Source organism: Pantherophis guttatus, chromosome 1 (assembly GCF_059756535.1).
Source record: "Pantherophis guttatus breed Tessera chromosome 1, ASM5975653v1, whole genome shotgun sequence".
NCBI lineage: Eukaryota > Metazoa > Chordata > Lepidosauria > Squamata > Colubridae > Pantherophis > Pantherophis guttatus.
In genome coordinates, this window is record NC_142063.1 from 137613251 (window position 1) to 137633713 (window position 20463).

Sequence of the window (20463 nt, forward strand, 5' to 3'; positions counted from 1 at the left end):
TTGATTTCTATTACAGTGACATTATAACTTGATACAGTTTGCAAAAGTGCTGTAAAATAACCTCCCCCCCCCCCGCCACTTCTGTGTAGGATGATCATTTGGAAAATGAATCTATAGTAGCTTTGCTAAGAATACATTCAGTTTTCTTCTTTTAAAAAAGTTTGAAATTTAGGGAATGGTGCTGGAAAGAGCATTGTAACTAAGCAGGGGGATTTTGTTGGGAAGACCACAAAATATCAGGAAAGTTTAATAGTGGATGTAGGCGGAAATTTTCTGTGGCAAAAAAGAGGACTAAAATTAGCTTAAAGAGCAATCACACCAATATTAAGTATTAACTGCTGTCAGAGAATGTTGCTTTTTCTGTAAAATTTAAAGTCTGGCTCAATTTAACTCCCTGCTCACGTTACCAACTTTTCCCGGCAAGCAAATTGAGAAAATCAGTCCAAGCGCTCTTTTAAGTATAAAAAAATTCCCTGTCTTCTTTTGGAGGAGTATTTTCCCATGGTTTTCTATTCTCTTTTCTCTTTTCTTGACTACCCTGACTGGATTGGCCTGTGGGTTTTTAAAAGATCTGACAGAAATTCATTGTAAGACACTGCTTCATATTTTTCCCTTATATTAAAAAGCATTAAAGTGAAAAGCTGGAGTACTTCTTGAATAACAAGTGAATGGATTACATTCCACTCCATCTGAATTCCACCCCATGGATATGCTTAGATGCAGCAAAGTAATTCATTGGATATAGCAGCACATATGATTAGTGGGGTCAGATGTGGGGTGAATTATAAGAGGCAATTGGGTAGAACTATGAAAACAATGGCTTATTGAGAGAACAAAGAGATTATTCTGTGAGTATGCTTTCTTTCTACAAAATTAAATTTATGGATTGGCCTTGCAAGTCTGTGCTTGCCTTCTAGAACCTTTTCCGAGATTTCTAAATATTTTTGAATATTTAGAATTTCTAAATATTTTATGACCGAGGGATTACTGTTTCTTAAATCCCTGGGAAGGTAATTAGAAGGGGGATGTTTTGTTTGTCCTCAACACTACCACATTTTGGGCCATTTAGATTGCAAAGTGAGAGCATTTTTCTTCTATACTCAGTGTATAACCGTAGATATATAGATTTTTAGGTAATAATTTGACCTTAATTTGTGTGTGCACAGATCCATATCTAACTCTACTTACTTTCTAAATTTGAAATTGAAAAACTGAAGGATTTTCATTCTTTTTTCTCAGCCAGGCTAGCAGATGACTAGTTAAACACCTGATCTTCTACCTTCAGCATCGCCAAGAACTTTACATGCTGGATAAACAAATCTTTAAAGTATCTTCTCCTCTTCTGCCTTTAGCATATTCCTCTGGATCATGTCCAACACCACTCTTCAGCAAACCTCTCATTATTGACCTCCAACCAATATCTCTTCAGCAGTATAAACATTTTCCAATTTAATTCACCTTTACCAATCAGTACTATTCTTATTAAAACCATAGATTTTTACCTATTTATTACAGTTTAGTTGCTAATTATTGCTTCTATTCCAAATCTCCTTCTATCTACTTCCAAGAGTCTTTTCTAATGATTTTTCTCCCAAGGCCCTACCTTTAAAACCCTATTTGCTGCCCCCTCCTTTTTCTGCTATGGAAACTAAAGTATCTCTACTGTTTACCTTAACAATTATATTTTGTGTCTGTTTTTCCTACCAGCAAAAGCTAACAGAAATCAGCATCAAACTTTGGTTTGAGTCTCTTCATTGATGGCTACATGCATATATGATGAGCCATCAAAAGCCATGAAAATTGCAGTTGTGTCACAACCACTATCTTAATAGCAATATTAAAATCAGGTAGCAACCACTATCTCTCTGTCTATCTTATCTATCTGTCCACCCACCCACCCTCTCTTCTGTAGCAACTTTGGGGATGGCACTGAAAACTCAATTCTGGTCATTTTCTGGAGAAAATGCTACCTCAAGCATTGATCAACCTTGTTGACAATATTTTGGAATGAACCTATGCCCAGAATTTTGTAAAGGAGAAATAGGGACTACTAATAGATGGTTAGGATATATTTGTTTCAACTACTTGTCCACACTTGGGGGAGGAATTCTGATCCAATATCTTCCCAGACACAAATTTGTGAAATTATTTAGAACTGTGCTTATTTTTGTTAAATGTGTGAGAAATCTGGGTACTTGCATATTTCTTTTTCTGGAAAATATTTTGCATGTTCAAGGAAACAAAACAACCCAGAAAAGAAAACTCCAGGATCTCCCCCCCTCCCCCCCCAATATATGCTTTTCTTCCTGAAACAATCATTTGGCCATGTGTAGGTTTATGGAAAAGCTTAATATGACAATATTTTAGGGAAAAGATAATTTCTAACATCATTTCCACAATATTAACCAATCCCAACTAAACATTTAGACATCCTATACCCGGTGTCTTCGAATTAATGACACTTTGCAAAAAAAATTGTTTATTGCAGAGATTTGAAAGGCAGTTGTAAGGGTGTCTGCACTAACAGAAACCAGTCTCATTGTCTTATCTTTTGAGCTCTTTATACTAAACTTTGAAAAATATTTGTAACAAACTGTTACGTAGAAGGATTGGGCAGCATGTATGCCCATGTCTCCCAAATCCGTTTACTCTTTTGCATATAATTTTATCATTTTCATTTCCCCCCCACACACAGAATTTCTAGCCTTTTGTGTTCTCTCAACTGCCCAAACTTTTTTTAGGCTAGCTTTTTCTTGGTGGTACTTCTATACTTATCCATCTGACCAGATACATTTTTGACACCAAGGGTATTTCATCATGTTCTAAAGCAGCGGTTCTCAACCTGGGGGTCGCGACCCCTTTGGGGGTCGAACGGCCATTTCCCAGGGGTCGCCAAAGCCCTCTCTCGCCCCCCCCCACGCCTTCACTCACCCTCACCCTTTGCTGGATCGCCTGGTCGCCGTTCGTTTACCCCGCCCACTCCCAATCTATTGCTGCCTCCGGAGTCCCAGCTAATGGCTAGAGGGGAAAAAAACTTTAAATTCTTGCCGCGGGGCTTCAAAGAGCCGCCCTACTCTCAGCTGTTTTGCGGAGGGCTCTGTTGCTAGCTAGCTGCAAAGAGGTAAATTCCTGGAGCAGATTTTTCCCCCCCTAGCTATGCTGAGAAAGGGAAATTGAAAGTAAGCAGGGTCTTGGTTGCAACGTGACAAAATGAGGCAGAGAGATTTCTTTTTCCTCACCAAAAAAGGTAGATGCAAACTGCAAACAATGGGAAATTTAGGGCAAGAGGAGGTTCAAGATTTTAAAACACAGAAGAAAAAAAGTTCTGTTTAACTAGGGAATTGTAATAATTGAGATACTATTAATTGTATATTGTGTTGAAAGCAGAAATGGTTAAGTTGTGGTTTGGAGGAATATATGGGGAAATTATTTGGTTTATTATTATTGGTAAATATAATTAATTGATTTGTAAGAAATTGGATTGCATGGAAATAATTGGAATATTCATGTTCATATTGATTAATATACAAAAAAGGTAGCTATATAACTAATTGATTTATATTAAAATGTTGAATTTGTATTAAACAACTGTATTACATAATTAACCAATGTGAGGATGGATATAAAAATAGATGACAATGGGAAGGGGTATAATATAGACTAGAAGGGAAAAATTGAATTTGATTAAGATTAGAGATGAGGATGAAGGGTAATATTGGTTTTTTAAAAAATAGATGAGGAATAAATATGATAAAAAGGAAATATAAAAATTGTAAATTTAATTGAAATGACTAAATACTGTGTTGGAAGAAATATCCTTCTGGGTTCTGCTCCAAGTGGGGAAAAAGACACTGGAAACATGGAGACTGCTTGGAAAGATGGTTTAATGGTGGACAGGATCACATGGCTTGATGGGGCCCAGTGTGTTAGTTTCTGTTGCTATTGTGTTGCAAATGTCCTTTGACAAAGGATTGACTTTCTGCCTCTGGCCCATTAACAAAGGGTGGGGGGCAGGAAGGTGGGAGTTGCTTTGTCTGTAAAATATGCTTCTCCATTTCTCATCCAGGTAGGGAAATATAATATTCTGCCTTTTTAATATTTCCCAAAATATTTCATTCTTCTAGGAAAGGGGTGGATGCTAACCTCCTACAACTGTTTAAATTTGTGAACCGGCCAAATACTCTGTTCAAAGAAAATACGTTGTATGTTTGTATGTGTGTTTCTAATTATTGCTATTTATTGCTATTTGTTCTCTTTTATTCTTTAAAGTTTAACAATTCATTCTTTATCTTAATATCTTAATATTTGTTTGGGGTTGGCTTTCTTCCCTTTCATCTTTTTTATTGTACAGCAATCTTTCTCCTCAAACCTACCACCTCTCTCTTTTCTTTTCTTCTTACTTTCTCTTCCTCCCCTTCTTCTTCTCCTCCCTACTTCCTCTTCCTTTCTCCTTCTCCTCCTCTCTTCCTCCCTCTCTTACCCTCACTCCTACTCTAATTTCCCTTCCCTTCCTTCATCCCTCTCTATTGCTGTATCCTTTTATGCATATGGACTACTCAAAGGGCTGAAAAAGTTATTTTTGACTGGTCCTCGCACTTTTGACCAGTCCTCGAATTTACGACTGTCCTCACATTTTACGTTTTTTGCCCTATCTTATACCATGTTGAAGAGAAGCAGTTGTGAAATGAGTGACATGGTTGTTAAGAATGCTGCACAGGCATAAATGTGAGGATGGTCATAAGTGTGAGGACCAGTCAAAAGTGCGAGGACCTGTCAGAAATGACTTTTTTCAGCCCTCTGAGTAGTCTCTATACATATAGCCATGGCCACCCGGTCACATGACCTCCAAGCCACACCCACAAAATAAGCCACGCCCACAGAACCGGTAGTAAAAAAAATTAGAACCCACCCCTGGTTGGGGGTCACCACAACATGAGGAACTGTATTAAAGGGTCGCGGCATTAGGAAGGTTGAGAACCACTGTTCTAAAGGATGCTCTTCTAACTATTGATAATACTAATAGCTGTTTAATCCTATGCAGAATTACACATGGGTGAACTTATTGATTTCCGTAGATTTAGACATTTTAACAGAGGGATTGGACTCTCTTTCTGAAGTATAGGTTGATTTAATTACGGAGTTCTTCGTGTGAAATAGCTGTAGCTAATTCTATTGCGGAACGTAGCTCAAAATTGCCTATTGTACTGTGTGATTTGGCTGTCAATCTCCTGCACTGATACTTCAGAGAAAGTATGACTTCTATGCATGTTTCTGGCATTGAGACCAGTAGTTTTATCAAGAAAAAAAAATCAATGTAAAAGTTGGGGGAATATGACTGACTGAGATTTCTACTGTCTGTTTTAAAGTCTGAATTCTTTAGGGCTCAAATGGACCTTAATAAAAAATTATTTTATTCATCTTTTTGGGTGCTTGTTCTTCCATTATTCTTGCCAGAGTGCTGCCCTAAGTGAAGAAAAAAGATATCCCAATTCCTTTGTGTTTTATAAATAATCTCTGGATTTTGCCAGTGGAGATTTGAGGCATTGTAATGCTTTGTACAAAATTAGTATCCTGAATTCAAGGCCTGAAGGTTGAAATACTATATATAAAAGTGAAAGGCAATGATTATTTTTAATTAAATTAAATATAATGAAAATAAAATAATGCTCAGTTTTGTCATGATGCACTACACTATTCTTTTTTGAATCCAGCTCACTTTTTGAAAATCAAATACTATTCTCAGACCAGAAAAAGGGGTAGCACCAAACCAAAAATAAAAGGTTCATTAAGTTGACTTCTCCAATTTTTACCTGAACAAACCTGGTCCTGTTTGTAGTGTAAGACTTCACTATATACATTTCAATTTATATGCCCAGGTTCCAGGGTCCAACATGCTAAGTATTAGGAATTCCATATTTTTTGAAACATTTACTATTTACTCCGATTCTGAGTATTTCTACAGGAGACGAGCTGTTCAAAGATTTTGTTTCCTAACTGAGAAGCTTTTGACCATTCTGAATCACAATGGTCGAGAAAGTATGATTTTTGGAATTGTTTCTAGTTGCCTTACTAGTTGTGGTCCTAAGAGACATCTGTATTTTCCTCTGTTTCATGAAGGAATGTGTTGCATCTGTGCCAATATACATTAATCTTGTCTATGTGTGTTTATATGTATATTGCTGTGTGTTGTGTAAGCACTTATATGTTGCTTCTGCATGTGTGAAAAAGAGTGTAACCAGATGGGTGAATATGTTACCATTCATGTGTATTTCTGCTTCCATCTCATGTTTCTGTGTGTATCCTGGGAAAGATGGACAACCAGCAGGTGGTCTTTCGGTCACATGATCGACGAGGGAGGGAAGATTTAAAATGGAGCAGTTGGCAGCATTCTGAGTGGCAGTCCAAGAGCTTTCTCATTGGCTCATTTTTAAATTTAGTGTTCATTTGGCTTGCTTCTCCTGGCAAATTTGAACTTTTCTTGAGGAGAGGTACCCTACTGATAGGCAGAGTCCCAAACCCCTTTAGATGGTTCATTTTGCCCATGAGTTGGAGAGAATAAATGATGCTAATTTTATTATACTTTGGGGCTATACCTTGTGGCCAGGTAACATGGGCAGCTGATAATTTTACAGACAAAACTCCCTTTCATTCACAGCCTTATGTGAGCTTGAGACAAAGAGGGACATAAGAATGCCTGGAAATTAAAAAGGCACCTTCCATTCTCTTCCCTTCCTTTTTCTATGGCTTAATTTCTATATTTGCTCTTGCTTCTTCATTATCGTGGTTACTTCTACTCCGTTTGTAGCACTGGAAGATGGCATTAAACAATCCACATACAATGCAGCACAAAACAATATTAGATAACAGTTGATACAGTACTTATTGCATTTCAAACAACAATAGTAGTAGTAAGAATTTTGTTTGTTTGTTTGCTTGCCACCCATCTGATCAGAGGCAACTCTAGATGGTTTATAACCAAGGTGAACAAAGATGGCAAGATGCAGAGCAAAATACTCATGGACAGAGATAGAGTCTTATCTCACTCCATCATCCACCTCCAGTATAAAATGACTCTATCAGGGCCTCAGGCCACTTGGCAGAGCCAAGTCTTCAGGCCCTTATGGAAAAGGGTGGGTGTGGATTGCACCTCAAGGGGCATGATGTCCCATAAGGCATGCTGCAGCAGAAAAGGATATTCTGGACCCCACCAGCTGAACCTTCTTGATCAACGGGGTCCACCACATGCCCCTTCTGTTGGCACAGATGGGGCGAGGCAATTCCAGTTTCTCAGGTAATCTGGAGAATTACCTTTCCATGTACCTTTCCATGTGTACAATGTGTATTATATTCTCCTTGCCGAAAGACTGTGTATATATTTCATCTGTTTTCTTTTTCTTAACAGAGGTGTCCATGGTCATTTCAATGGTAAACGTCCTTGGGCCTTGGGAGATGAGTGCATTGTTGAGCTTATGGCTGAGATTTTGGGTAAGAAAAGACCACTTTAAATGCTTTTTCTCCAACTTTATATTATAGAACTTTTCTTTGTAGATGTTTCTGGCCTTTTTTTCTGCTCTGATTGCTTCTCACTAAGCATGTGAAGTTAACACTGTATTTTAAAATGGTGAGGTGCAAAGATTTAATGCAGGCAACGCTATATGAGCAAATGTATGTCACTACACTAATTGAGTCTGGGTGGTGGAATCGCCATGAAGTACTTGCTCTAAAGGAAACTTGGCATCCCTACAAATATATATTCATGTCACAGTGAATCAATTATCATTCCTTTTGTTTACAAAGCAATGGTTGCCTGTTACATGATAATGTCTTTCATTGCTTCAAGAGAACCAAATGCTTAATAGGGCAGAATATGATCTTTAAATGATTCAGAGATCACTTAGAGGCAAAGAAGGGATCTGGGCAGTGTAAATTGTTACTTGCAGAAGTCAGTCCCAAAGTGCTTTTTCAAGAGGCAACTGGACTTTCTGATTTTCTTTAAAGACATTTAGCTTCTCATCCAAGAAGCTTCTTCAGCTTTGACTGGATGGTGGGGAATGGAAGGATTTATACCACCTGGAGGCTACCTTCAGTATATAATAGAGCCTTCTTGGAGGCGACCTTAATAACTCGCTAAAGAATGCAAATGACCAGCTGTCTGCAAGGAGTATAAATCCTTCCATTCCCCATCATCCAGTCAGAGCTGAAGAAGCTTCTTGGATGAAAAGTGAAATGTCTTCAAGGAAAAACCAGAAAGTCTTTTGCCTCTTGAAAAAAGCACCTTTGAGACAACCACGGCCTGGATGACTGAGAATCTTCATAGACCTTTTGCAGAAGTCAGTATTTCTCTAGGAGATACGCAATCAATTCTTAACATTAGTCACAAAAGCAATAGATATCCTCTCCAAGGTATCTATGTGGAATTGCACTGGACAGTTCTAGCATAAATTATTGTACTGTGAGTGACATGAAAATGCATGATCTCTACAAATGTATATTATTGTGAATGTGGATAATAATTATACTGATTGTAAAGTCTATTGTTTTGTCAATTAAATTTTGTATGAAGGTGTTAGTTGTCTATCATATTTAAATTAAAGGAAATATTCTCCTTTCAAGAGATGCGGAGATATTTCTTAAATCATCCTTGCTCTGTATCAGCAGAATATGTCTGCTTTACTGAGTTAAGCGCTGAACTTCCAAAACTCATCTTCTTTTTTGGGTTTACCTGGGAAAGCCCTAGTTATAAAATGGATAAACTGAAGGGCACATTTTCGAAAATAACAGCTGAATGTTTTTTCTATTCCTTTCCATAAGTATGCTTTTATACACATTGTAAAATGGACATACCTGAACAAATAGAAAAAGAATCTGGTTCCGTTTTGTTTCATGATTGGCCAGTTAAACTGTAAGCAGTACCATGAGTGTGGTTTAGCTATAATTTACATATTTGCAGTAAAATAGTAACACAGAGAATTATTCAAGAGTGTTGGAAAAAATGCCTATAATAAAAGAAAGAGCACCATGTCCTTTTCTTTATTTTAGGTTTTTTTTTTCTCTTGGTAGTCGTTTGAAGTCACTGGCTGTCATATAGCAATAATTTAGAGAGTTAAGAAACAGAAGAAAATACCTAATTCCAAATGCATCATGGAAACATCCTTGATTAATTTTGGTTGCCTACCACATTCCTTCAATCTGTATTTAATATGCACCTATTAATAGTCTTCCTAATAAGCTTTCCATTTATCAATAGATTCATATATATTATAATTGCTGTAGAATTAATTAATTCAGACCCTTTCCTAAAGAGCAAATAATATATATGTAATGGATGGATGCATTTATTTTGTGTATTCATATATTATTGTAATTTGCATTGGACCTTTCGCTTGTTACACAGAGCAGCACAAAAAAATACAGCAACAAAAATAAAATATTAAAACAAGAACAAATGAAAAATAAAAAAGGTACAGATATCAGGCACTTTTCAATCCTTGAATATCCTCTGGAACAAAGTTGTTTACTAATTTCTGCAAAACCATTAATCGGCATGCTAATTAGACCCAAAAAAGAGGCTCTTCCAAAGTTTATGGAAAGCTTTGCTTATAAGTCCTTTCTCTGTTGATCTCACATAATTAGGGAACTGACAGAAAATGTTGGTAAATATTACATGCTGGGTGAATCAGATTTGTCATTTTTTTAGTCCTATAACTAGCTAAGTACCAAGCCATATTAAAACTAGCATTTTTAATTCCACCCAGAAATTTATTAGCATCGATGCAGATAACACAGAACAGGTGTTACATATTTGTGGCAGCCCTCATTCTCTATCATATGAAGTATTAAATTTTGCGACATCTGATTTTTCTTGAAAGATTGTCCTAGATAGAGCACACTGACGTGATCCAAACATATAATAGTCACCAGACGAGCAGTGTTGCTAGACCACTCTCTTCAAGTCCACTAGACAGATTTGGGCAAAGATGCCCTTGGCCAAGGCCTTTACCTGGCTACCTAGGAACAGCTGGACTAGAATACCACTCCATGAAGAGTTATCACCAGAGTGGCAGATAATCCTGCCCATACAGCAACTTGGCCTTACTGGAATTAGAAAGTAATAGGCTTCAGCCTATTTTGTCTCAGAGACCTCAACCATCTTCAAGCACTGAGTCAGGACTATCACAGCATCTCTGGCCCAACCTATGTAGAAATTTGAAATAAATGAGATCTCACTCTGAACCAATGAATAACCTCTCAGTAGTTTCGTGTAGATGTTAAAAAATCAAGTGAGCACACAGCCAGCCTGATTTCTCTTCCTATAATGCTACTAGATGGAACTGCCCATTCAGGAAGAAGTGAAACCACTGAAGCCCAATGTCCCAATTCCCATTGATTGCAGGAAGTGCAAGAGGATACCATGATCAATGGTATCAAATATTAATGAGGTGCCTGTTGGGATCAGGAGGAATGTATTCCTCCTCCAGGCCCCAATGAAAATAATCATCCTGAGCAATGGTGGGCTCCAATTTTTTTAACCACTAGTTCTCTGCTCTAATGACTGGCTGGGTGGGCGTGGCTGGATGGGTGGGTCATGTGACTGAGTGGGCATGGCCAACTGTACGTCACTTGTGTGGGTGGTACCTGTATGGGACAGGCAGGGTTGGGGAGGGAATACAGGAGGCTCTGGTGAGGGGGGTGAGAGGAAAGAAAGATCCAACGTGTGTGTGTGTGTGTGTGTGTGTGTGTGTGTGTGTGTGTGTGAGAGAGAGAGAGAGAGGGAGGGAGGGAGGGAGGGAGGGAGGGAGAGACTGCATCAAGCTAGACTGGGTAAGCTGGACCCACACACTTCCCGGGTCCCCTCATCCCAAAAGCAGCAACCTTGCACTCTTCCCTCTCTGCTAGCCCCCTTCTTCACATGGGATTGCCCAGCAGCGGAGAGGGAGAGGGAGAAGGGGTCAGCGGTAGCTGCTAGCATTGAGAGGAGAATGCCACACAGAAACAGAAGCATACAGAAACGCCACCCCCTTTTTTAGGCCATTTTCAGGTTGATTTTCAGTCCGATTTTGGCTGGAAAAACGGGCCAAAAAACAGGCGGGGCAGGGCCAGCTGGTGGTCCAATCTGCCAGTTCTCTGAACAGCGCAAAATCAGAGCAACCGGTTTGGGCGAACCAGTCCAAACTGGCAGCAACCTACCTCTGATTCTGAGCCCGTAATACTATATATACATCCCATGCTCATTCTGACTGAAAGTGGTTCACAATTCATTTTGGGGATAATTTATAAATGGGGCTCCACCACCTTCTCATCATTTCTTAAAATAGCAGTGGTTGGTCCAGGGAAGGCTTTTTGAGAGAAGGCACAGTATCACTGTCTCATTTAAACTGGAATGCAGTAATTTTTGTCTCAGAAGTGTTGGCCGTCTCCTAGCCCCAGCCCATCATATTTCTCAAGGCACCAGGAGAGTTATAGATCAAGATAATAGAGTTCTTCCTACAGTGTATCTTCTCCACTCTATTGGAGTCCACGGCCTAAAAAGAAGACATTTCAGGGACTTTATCAGATTCTGTCAATGTAATATGAAACAAATCATAGTGGTCAGGCAGAAGGTCTTCCTGTCCATCCTGTCATAATGGGGAGATGGAAAACTTTAAACAAAGTGTTTGGATGACATTCCGCCTGTACACGAAGATTGAAGAAGTACAAGCATCTTAATATACTTCATATAAATTTTAATATACAAGTAGTCCTTGACTTACAACAGTTCATTTAGTGACCATTAAAAGTTACGACGACATTGAAAAAAGTGACTTATGACCGTTTTCACATTTATGACCATTGCAACATCCTTTTGGCCTCTTGATCATAATTCAAATGCTTAGCAGCTGCTTCATATTTATGACGGTTGCAATGTCTGGGTGTCATCTGATTATCTTTTGTGACCTTCTGACAAGCAAAGTCAATGGGGAAGCCAGATTTACTTAACAACATTACTAATTTAACAACTGCAATGATTCACTTAAGAAATGTGGCAAGAAAAGTCATAAAATGGGCCAAAAGTTGGCTTGAGTTACATTTTAAATTGATTTTAAATTGGGTTGTTTTAATTTACGGCCAAAATATTTTAAACTGTTTTTAAATTTTGTATGTTCTATTTTTTACTTTGGCTGTTCACCGCCCTGAGTCCTATTTGGAGAAGGGTGGTATAGAAATGGAAACAAACAAACAAATAAACAAACAAATAAATAAATAAATAAATAAAACCCACTTAACAATTGTCTCACTTAGCAACATAAATTTTGGGCTCAATTGTGGTTGTAAGTTGAGGACTACCTATATATGATACAATATAGATCTGAACATGAGTTTGTACTCTGTGCTTAGTCAGATTTACTTTTTGTCTTTCTACACTCACACTCCAGGCAGTGCTTCCACCATTTTGTCACCTGGAGATCCCAAGTTAACCAAGGATCTACCTGGTTCACAAAGAGAGGGTTCTTTGAATGCTTGTTGGTCCCTGACTTATGAATCATGACTTAGCATTGGGCATTTAAGGCAAGAGGAAAGGTGCTGTGCACTTTGAAGACATGTTAGTTTTATTTTGGAAGATCTGGTTTGGCTAAAATATATAACTTAATCCCAGAAGAGATCAAACAGGTTTCTATCTTTATTTTTACGTTATTATTATTTTATCTTGGTTTGGCTGGACTTTATATTTTATGTCATTTTGTTTTAGTAAATTGTTCCCCGTATTTTAAGACTTCCTATGGATGTTTTTTTTATATTCCTATAGTATATCATGTAAGCCACTGACAGTGTCTTAGATTGTGATGGGCTAGAAATGGAATACATAAGTAAAGCTCTGAATAAACGATATGGTCACAGGGAAGGCAATCCTTACATCCAGTCCTATCATCATATCCCCTTATACAATAATGGATAACCATGAGAATCCCCGGTCATTGTAGTACTGTCTCTTACATCACATCTAATTTAACCTGTGCTGACCCAGCCTTAGCAGAAGCAAGAGACAGACTCCTTGTCACGAAAAAACCCTCTTAATTTACCTCATGTGAATTAATTGCATTTACCCACCGAAAAGTCCAGGGAATAGTCCTTCAAGGAGTTAACTGCAGTTACAGACCTTATCAGTTCCTTGTGATAATTGCAAGGCCGTGAACTCTCAGCCAAAAGGCTGCAAATTGAGTTCTGTGGCATGAAAGACAATGAGCAAAATCTTCAGAAATATGAACTGTTGTCTCCTGCGACAACCACTCCTCTTTCCTTCTATTTATTCCCCAGCCAGGGAGGGGCCATTCAGTGTCCACGTGTGCTTTGTTTCCCGAGTCGACTCCTTGTTCTCCGTTGCTCACCTCTTCTAACTGTTCTGCGCATACGTGCATCTGGAACAGGCACCAGCTGTTCTTCCTCCTCACTCATATCAGCCTCCAAAGGCAGCTGCCTCTCCGGTGAATGGGAAATGTCGGACGGCCCTGACTCTATCTCTGCTTGTGACGTAGAGCATCCATGAAAGCCTTCCCCAGACTCAAGCACTGGCCCAAGTTCCTCCCGAACCTCCTCATCGTCCAAGTCACAACATAACCTAGTTTGTCTTATGTTTATGGCTGCTGTATTATGCATAGCTGAGTGTCCCAACCTTTCTTGGGCTGCTGGTTTTACCTAGAGAATCAGATCTGCTCCATCTCTATGGAGTTATGTCCTGCACACAGTTCACTCCTGCAGTACAATAAGGTCTTCAGAAAGGCTTTTGTTGCCACTGTCCATTTTGCAAATAAGGACAAATCAGGGTCCACAAAACAGCAGTGCTGCCTGGGAGGAAATCAAAGCACAGAGAGCAGCATAGCAACAAACAAAGCAATTACTGGCTGTGAATGTAGCAGGAGAAAATGTAATGTAAAATCTGCCAGACAGCCAATAAATCTGTTTTTTACACATTGCTTGTTCCTTTGGTCAGACAAAAAAAAAAAAAAAAAAGAAAGAAAGAAAAGAAATCTGTTTTTTTTTATCCGAGTTTTGCAGTGAAACATAATGTCACTTCTGAAGCAAAAGGAGTAAAAAAAAGTTTCCTCATGCAATACTAGATACAGCTTTCATATATTTTTCCAGCGCACATTTCTTTGAATATGAGTGGACTTCTATAATTTGGAGTGGCATGTATATTATTGTTGTAATAGTTTATTATTTCATTGTTTATGGCACAATCAGCCATATGTTCAGGCTGAATTTGGCGTTTCTGTCCACCTATCAAGCCCTTCCCAATGCTGCTGGTTTTCCAGTGGTGTTTCAGATATTTTGGGATTGCACCCAAAACCAGTACTATTGGTACTACCTTTGCTTTCTTTTGCCACTGTCATTCTATTTCTTATCGTTATCATTATCATTGATGGTGGTTATATTTTTATTTATTGTGTTTGTTTTCAAAACAGCACTTGAGTCCATTTTCCGCCTCAGCACAGATTGTGAATTGAATAGTGTCTTTTCAACCATTTGTAATTTCTTGGTTTGAGAATCATATTTTAATTTGGGGCTTTATTTCTTAACCCAGATTTGCAGACACAATACCATTAAATTTGCTGATCTCTTAGTGCTACCATGTACCATCTCCCCACACCCTTCCACAGGGTGGTTATTTTCCATTATCCTGCCCCCAGTGGTTTTTTACATCTAAATTCCAAAGAGTGGTTTGGCATTCATCTTCCAAACTTATTGTGGCAAATTTCACTTTACTGATTTTACAGCAGATTAATAAACTCTCTCTCATTTCTCCCCATTTTCACAATGGGAACAAATTATCTTTTCAAGAATTCCAAATTGTGATGCCATTATACCAACCATCTCAACTGGATAATTACCAGATATTTTGCCTTTAGGCAAAAATTAAAAAAAAAAAAAAAAGCAAGCACAGGATAAAACTTGATTAGAATATTCTCTGCTCACTGTGGTATTTTTCAATAAATGTTCATTTTCATTTAATAGGATGCAACATATTTACCTGAAAGGAGGGTGTTTGGTTTCTTTAATGCACTTGTCATATAAAAATAAACTAATTTAAGTAGTTTTGTTGTTGATACTTAACATTTTACAGAGGAGGAGGAGAAGGAACGGCTGGGGCTGGTTCCACAAAACAGTGAATATTGTCTCTCATGGGATTTATTCAGGAACAGAATAAAGGCTGTAAATAGCATTTCTTTTTGCCATTTAAAGGTTTATGGCTCTGTAGTACCTGGCTTTTTAAATGAGCACACATTTTCTTTTAAACGAAGGCTGCAATTGTTAAATGCATTGTGAAATACAAACTCAAGGTCGTTGAAGGCCCGGGCCCTCTTAGTCCATTTTCCACCTCTAGTTAATATGCTGAGCAATGTAAGGAGGAAATAGCATTTTGTGGGGCTCCCCCTCCCCTCTTCCTTCTGCATTTTATTAATGTACTATAACCTCGCCAGTATTATCTTCTGATGGGATGAAATTATCCCATTTCTCATTTCCTACACTTGTATTCAGTGACTATAATGAATACTTTCCAAAGTTACATAGAAGTAATGACCAAAGGCTGGTGTGTATCTGTGTGTCTGCGTTTTCCTTCACAAAGAAGATTTATAAGAAGGACATCTGGGTATTTAGGCTGTCCATGAATTTTTTTGTGGATGAATAATGAGACCAAGGGAACAAACTTTATTTTGTCTACTGGACACTTGTTATTGAATATTGTAATAGCTTAATTGGATCATAGAAATATTACTTCCAAAATGTGGTGCGGACTGTGAGGCATCACCATTTTCCTAGGGCATACATAAACTGTTTTGTTGTCATGGAAATCTGATAAAAAAAGCTTTTAATAAATATATCATTGTAAAGAAGCCCACATGAAAAATGTGATGTCATATTCAATATAGGATATTGGCGGACTTCTGAAGGTGAACTTCAGATTAACCATTTCTTTCTCAGCTGTGCTTTATTCTGTAAATGACAGAAAGTAGTTCTATTTATTTTTCAGACACACTTCGAAAGAAAATCAGGCTATAAAAGGACCAGGTCTTGTTCTACTATTTATCTATACTGGGTTCATAAATTTGTAGCAAATATCTCAAGATTTTTGACTTTCATTTGTAGAATGTACTAAACACGACCCTTGATGGAACAAGAACATACAACAAAAAAGGAAGATGACATTTGTTACCAAACTGACAGGAGATATTATTTCTGCAAGGTCTTTTTTGCAGATCTTATGGAATGCTGTATCATTAATTACTACTAATTATTACTTTTATAAAAAGCCCTGAAGACCCATTTATTTGCTTATGATTTCCTTGGACCAAGTTTTTTTGTATTTGGAAGCCAGATTAATTCTATTATTTTGAAAGTGCTTGAGGAAGATTGTGTAATTATTTTAACTTAGGTTTTTAAAATGTTTTGCTACGCTTTGCTGTACATCATTTTTATTTTGTAAGTCACCTGGAGAGAAACTGTGATAAGGATAAAGCAGATATCTTGAAACTAGTTCTGTGCATGCATTGAATTAGAATATAGTCTTATGGAACACAAATACTGAAGGACAATGTGTAAAGAGAACAACAAATACATTGCAGAGCAAGTTGCTTTCTAGCCCGGAAACTAGCATTATTTACCAGCAAAAGTTCAATCGCTAGGTAATAGAGTGCCAACGAAAAGTATTTAGGAATGAACAAAAGGGAAATCAAAAGAGTTATAATCCCTCTAAGAGTTATTTCATTGACAATACAATACAGAATGTAGTTCTGAAACTGCTTGGCTTCTTAAATTCAAATTGGCTTAATAAAGATGTTCCAGGGTCATGTAATTGTTATTTTTACTTTCGCAAATCAGAGGGAGAAATCATTGCCATGGGGTCCAAAGTTCACACATAAGATCCCAGAGCAACTCTAGGTTGCATAATATCAGTTATTCATTGTAATCGGGCTGAAATACAAGTTTACAGGTTTGCTTCAGAACATATGTCTGGATTAGCCCTGTATAACAGTTTATCACATATCTCCATTGGTGCCATTCTTATTTCTTAACAAGGCTGTTAAAATGTTCAGTAGAATACTTTATATATCTCAGGATTGAACTTTCTGAGCTTGGTTGTTTTCTTGCAGATGTTTCATTACCCAAATAGGTAATGTCATCAGTGCTAGAAGGGGGTGGGGTTTGCTTTCTGTTTATATACTAGTGGCTTCTTCTGTCAATATTGGTGGAAGTGGTCTTTGATCATTCCTTGATTGGGCTGTTGGTTACTGTTTGATTGTTGGTGGAGTATTAATCTTGGTGTTAATCTCTGCTTATCTCTATGTGGATTGCTGGCAAGGGGGTGTTGTGGTCTTTTAACTTTTTAAGGGTCTCTTTTGAATGGTATGCAGTTGTTGCATTTGAGGGAGCTATGTGGAAACTCCACTGCTGAATGTTAGAGAAGCTATAGTATTGTTTAAATTCTCCACTTTTTTTCCCATTAAAAGTATCTGCGGTTTCTTCCCTTTCAACATCCCACCTTTATCATCAGCCCTCAGGTTTTCCTGCTCTTTTCTCTCTTGACAGACACACCTTAAAAATGTGTTTAACAAGTCAGACTAAAATGAGAAGGTTCTTAAAAGGGCTTTCTGATTAGCAAGTATATTTTCATCTAGATTGTGAGGGATAATTGCTCTTTTCTTTTTTAATATGAATTCACTGGTCCTTTTCTCTTACCAGATCAACTGATAGAAATTGGAATGGATGCTGCTGTTCATAGTGTGTTGGGAAAATAAATTAGTAGTGGCTGCAATGTCCATTTAGCTGTGTTTTTAATAACATCAACATTCTGGATTCCAGGCTAAGAACCAGTTATAAATCAGTGTTATATATGCTGTAATAAACTTTTGAGTAAGCTTTAAGCAAAGTCTTCATTTTTATTGGCATGTGTTTTGCAGTGATCACTTCAGTAAAAGATTATTGCTCTAGCACATTTTAGAGTCCTCAACTTATGACAGCAATTGAGGCCTGAATTGACATCACTAAGTGCTGTGGCCATAAATTGTGACTGCATCATTTAGTAACAACAATTCCTGCAGTTCCAGGTCCTGTTGTTAAGCAAATCATATATTGACAGGCAAGGCAACTTTCTGTCAGCTTCCCACAACCAAAGCCAGTGAGAAAGCCAGCAGAAAGTTTTAGTCCCAGGCTGGCAGGCAAGTGGCTGCTGCCAGAAAAGTGCAGGAGAAGGTCAACAAATATATGCGAGGATTTGTGGGGAGGGTATGTGAAAAATGTGGGAGTTGGGAAGGGTGCACAAGAGATGTGAGTTAGGGACAGTGATGAAATGTAAAATTTGTTACTACCGGTTCTATGGGTGTGGCTTGGTGGTGGTGGTGGGGGTAATGTGACTGGGTGGGCATGGCCAACTTTTTTTTTTTACTTTTAAAAGCATTTTTTCTACAACCTTAAGAGGTTGCAGAAAAAAATGTTTTTAAAAGCCTTTGACGATCAGGCAACTCAGCTGGGATCACCAGAGGCTATTTTTTTTAACTTTTAAAAGCATTTTTTCGGCCGAAGAGGTTGTAGAAAAAATGCTTCTAAAAGTTAAAAAAAAAAAAAAAGCCTCTGATAATCGTGCTGTTCAGCTGGGCATGGGGGGGGGATTTTTGCTACCAGTTCTCTGAACCACCCGCCGCTACCAGATCGGGCAATCCGGTCGGAACCGGGAGCATTTCACCCCTGGTTAGGGAGGATGTGATGGAGTACACAAGAGGCATGGCATAGGTTGGGGAGTATGCAAGGGGATGTGCAAGGGGTATAGGTTGGGGAGGTTGCATTAGAAGCATAGATTTGGGGAGGGTGCACAGGAGTATACAAGTGGCCAGTGTGATACAAGTGCAAAAGAGTTGTGGGAAGATCCATGGGTGGGGGAAGATTGACCCCAGTGAGTTGCTACTTTTTTTGCCAGCTTCCCAATAGAATTTTTGGGGAAGCTGGTAGGAAAAGTTGTAAATGGTGATAACATGATCACAGTGTGTAACAACCAGTCAAAAGCGTGAATTGATTGCCAAGGACCCAGATTGTGATTTTATGGCTGCAGGTTTCTTGGATGGCCAGAACTCTGAAGACGGATCATAACAGACATTCACTCAGCATCATTGTATCTTTAAATGGTTGTAGGTTGAGGGCTATGTTTAATTATTTATATAGAAAATATATATTTTTAGACCAAAGCACAGTCCTGCTGAATTTGAACAAAGTGTTCATGATGAAAGCTAATCAACAGATGGATTTTAAGGAAGGAAATGTTGCTGCCTCATTATCTACTTCATTTGCCACACTAGACTGGTAAAAAATAAATATTTTCCTGCTAAAGTAGCGTATTGAGCCGGTCAGGGAAACATTTTCATTTCATTGGTCCATTGTGACACATCAAAGACATATTTACCTTTCAGTCATTAGAGAGGCTTTGACAGCAAGCTAATATCATGGGGGTTTGAACATCATTGGAACAGACCTTGCGTAGGACAAAAGGAAAAAAATAAGGAAACATCTGTGTAATTGCTTTTCAGGGGCTCGTAATGAGGAGGTAGCATTAATGAATGGTTTGACAGTTAATCTACATCTCCTAATGGTAAGTCATAATAACCTACATAGTATCTAGCTACATGAAACTATGCAATAGATAGTCCAGAATTTGTTTGTGCATCTGTTGAGACATCAATACAATGTGGTATCTAGTTGGATTAAAATTTGTCCCTTGGTATTTGGGTTTAGGAATTCTGAATAGTATACTAAAATAACTATCCTGGGTTTACAAACACGCCAAAACAAACAAACAAACAAAGGTGAGAATTGACATGAGTGATAGTATAGTACAGTAGCGATGGAATGAAGTGACTCATTGCTTGTCTTCAAATCACAGCAATAATATTTTGTGCTGTCTAATGACAGCACTTTGACATGGAGCTAATCAACATTTAGCTTTCAAATGTCACGCAAGCTGTCCTAAAACAAGATATGCAAGCATGTACTTACAAAGAAGAAATAGAAGATAGCTACCCAACTCCTATGTACATCCTCTTCCTAGGCATATTTGGTATCAGAGAACATGAAAACAGTGTCTGAGGGTTTGGTAGATATTAATTATCAGATAATAGAGGAAACTAGTAGACTTCCTGCTGATATAAATCTATAATAGGATAGGCTTAAACTTTGCAGAAAGAGCAAGTATACCTTAAATATCATGTTAAAAATCATCTGCTCAAAAATAGGTTATATGCATTTTTTGTTTTTGAAAATTTTGCCCAAACTCACGGAATCTTATTTCTCTGTGATTTATAGCCCTCAGCATTTCCCCTCCACACGTTTTATTGTTTTCTGTTTGATATTTTGGCATGTCAGTTTCTCATATTATTTAGAGAAAAATGGGAAACTAATTTTTTCTAGAACCATCTTTTGATTCTGGTCCAAAGTGCAGTGCCC

General features: G+C 38.0%; 1 protein-coding gene across 6 annotated transcripts in view; it reads left to right on the forward strand.

The window, feature by feature from the left end:
* KYNU (kynureninase) overlaps positions 1-20463 on the forward strand; it is a 130599-nt gene that overhangs the window by 54273 nt on the left and 55863 nt on the right. For all 6 annotated transcript variants that reach the window (XM_034424575.3, XM_034424566.3, XM_034424548.3 and 3 more), the window contains 2 exons: positions 7403-7485; positions 19551-19612. In XM_034424575.3, coding sequence (XP_034280466.1) covers positions 7403-7485; positions 19551-19612 — 145 coding nt within the window. The remainder of the gene's footprint in view (positions 1-7402; positions 7486-19550; positions 19613-20463) is intronic.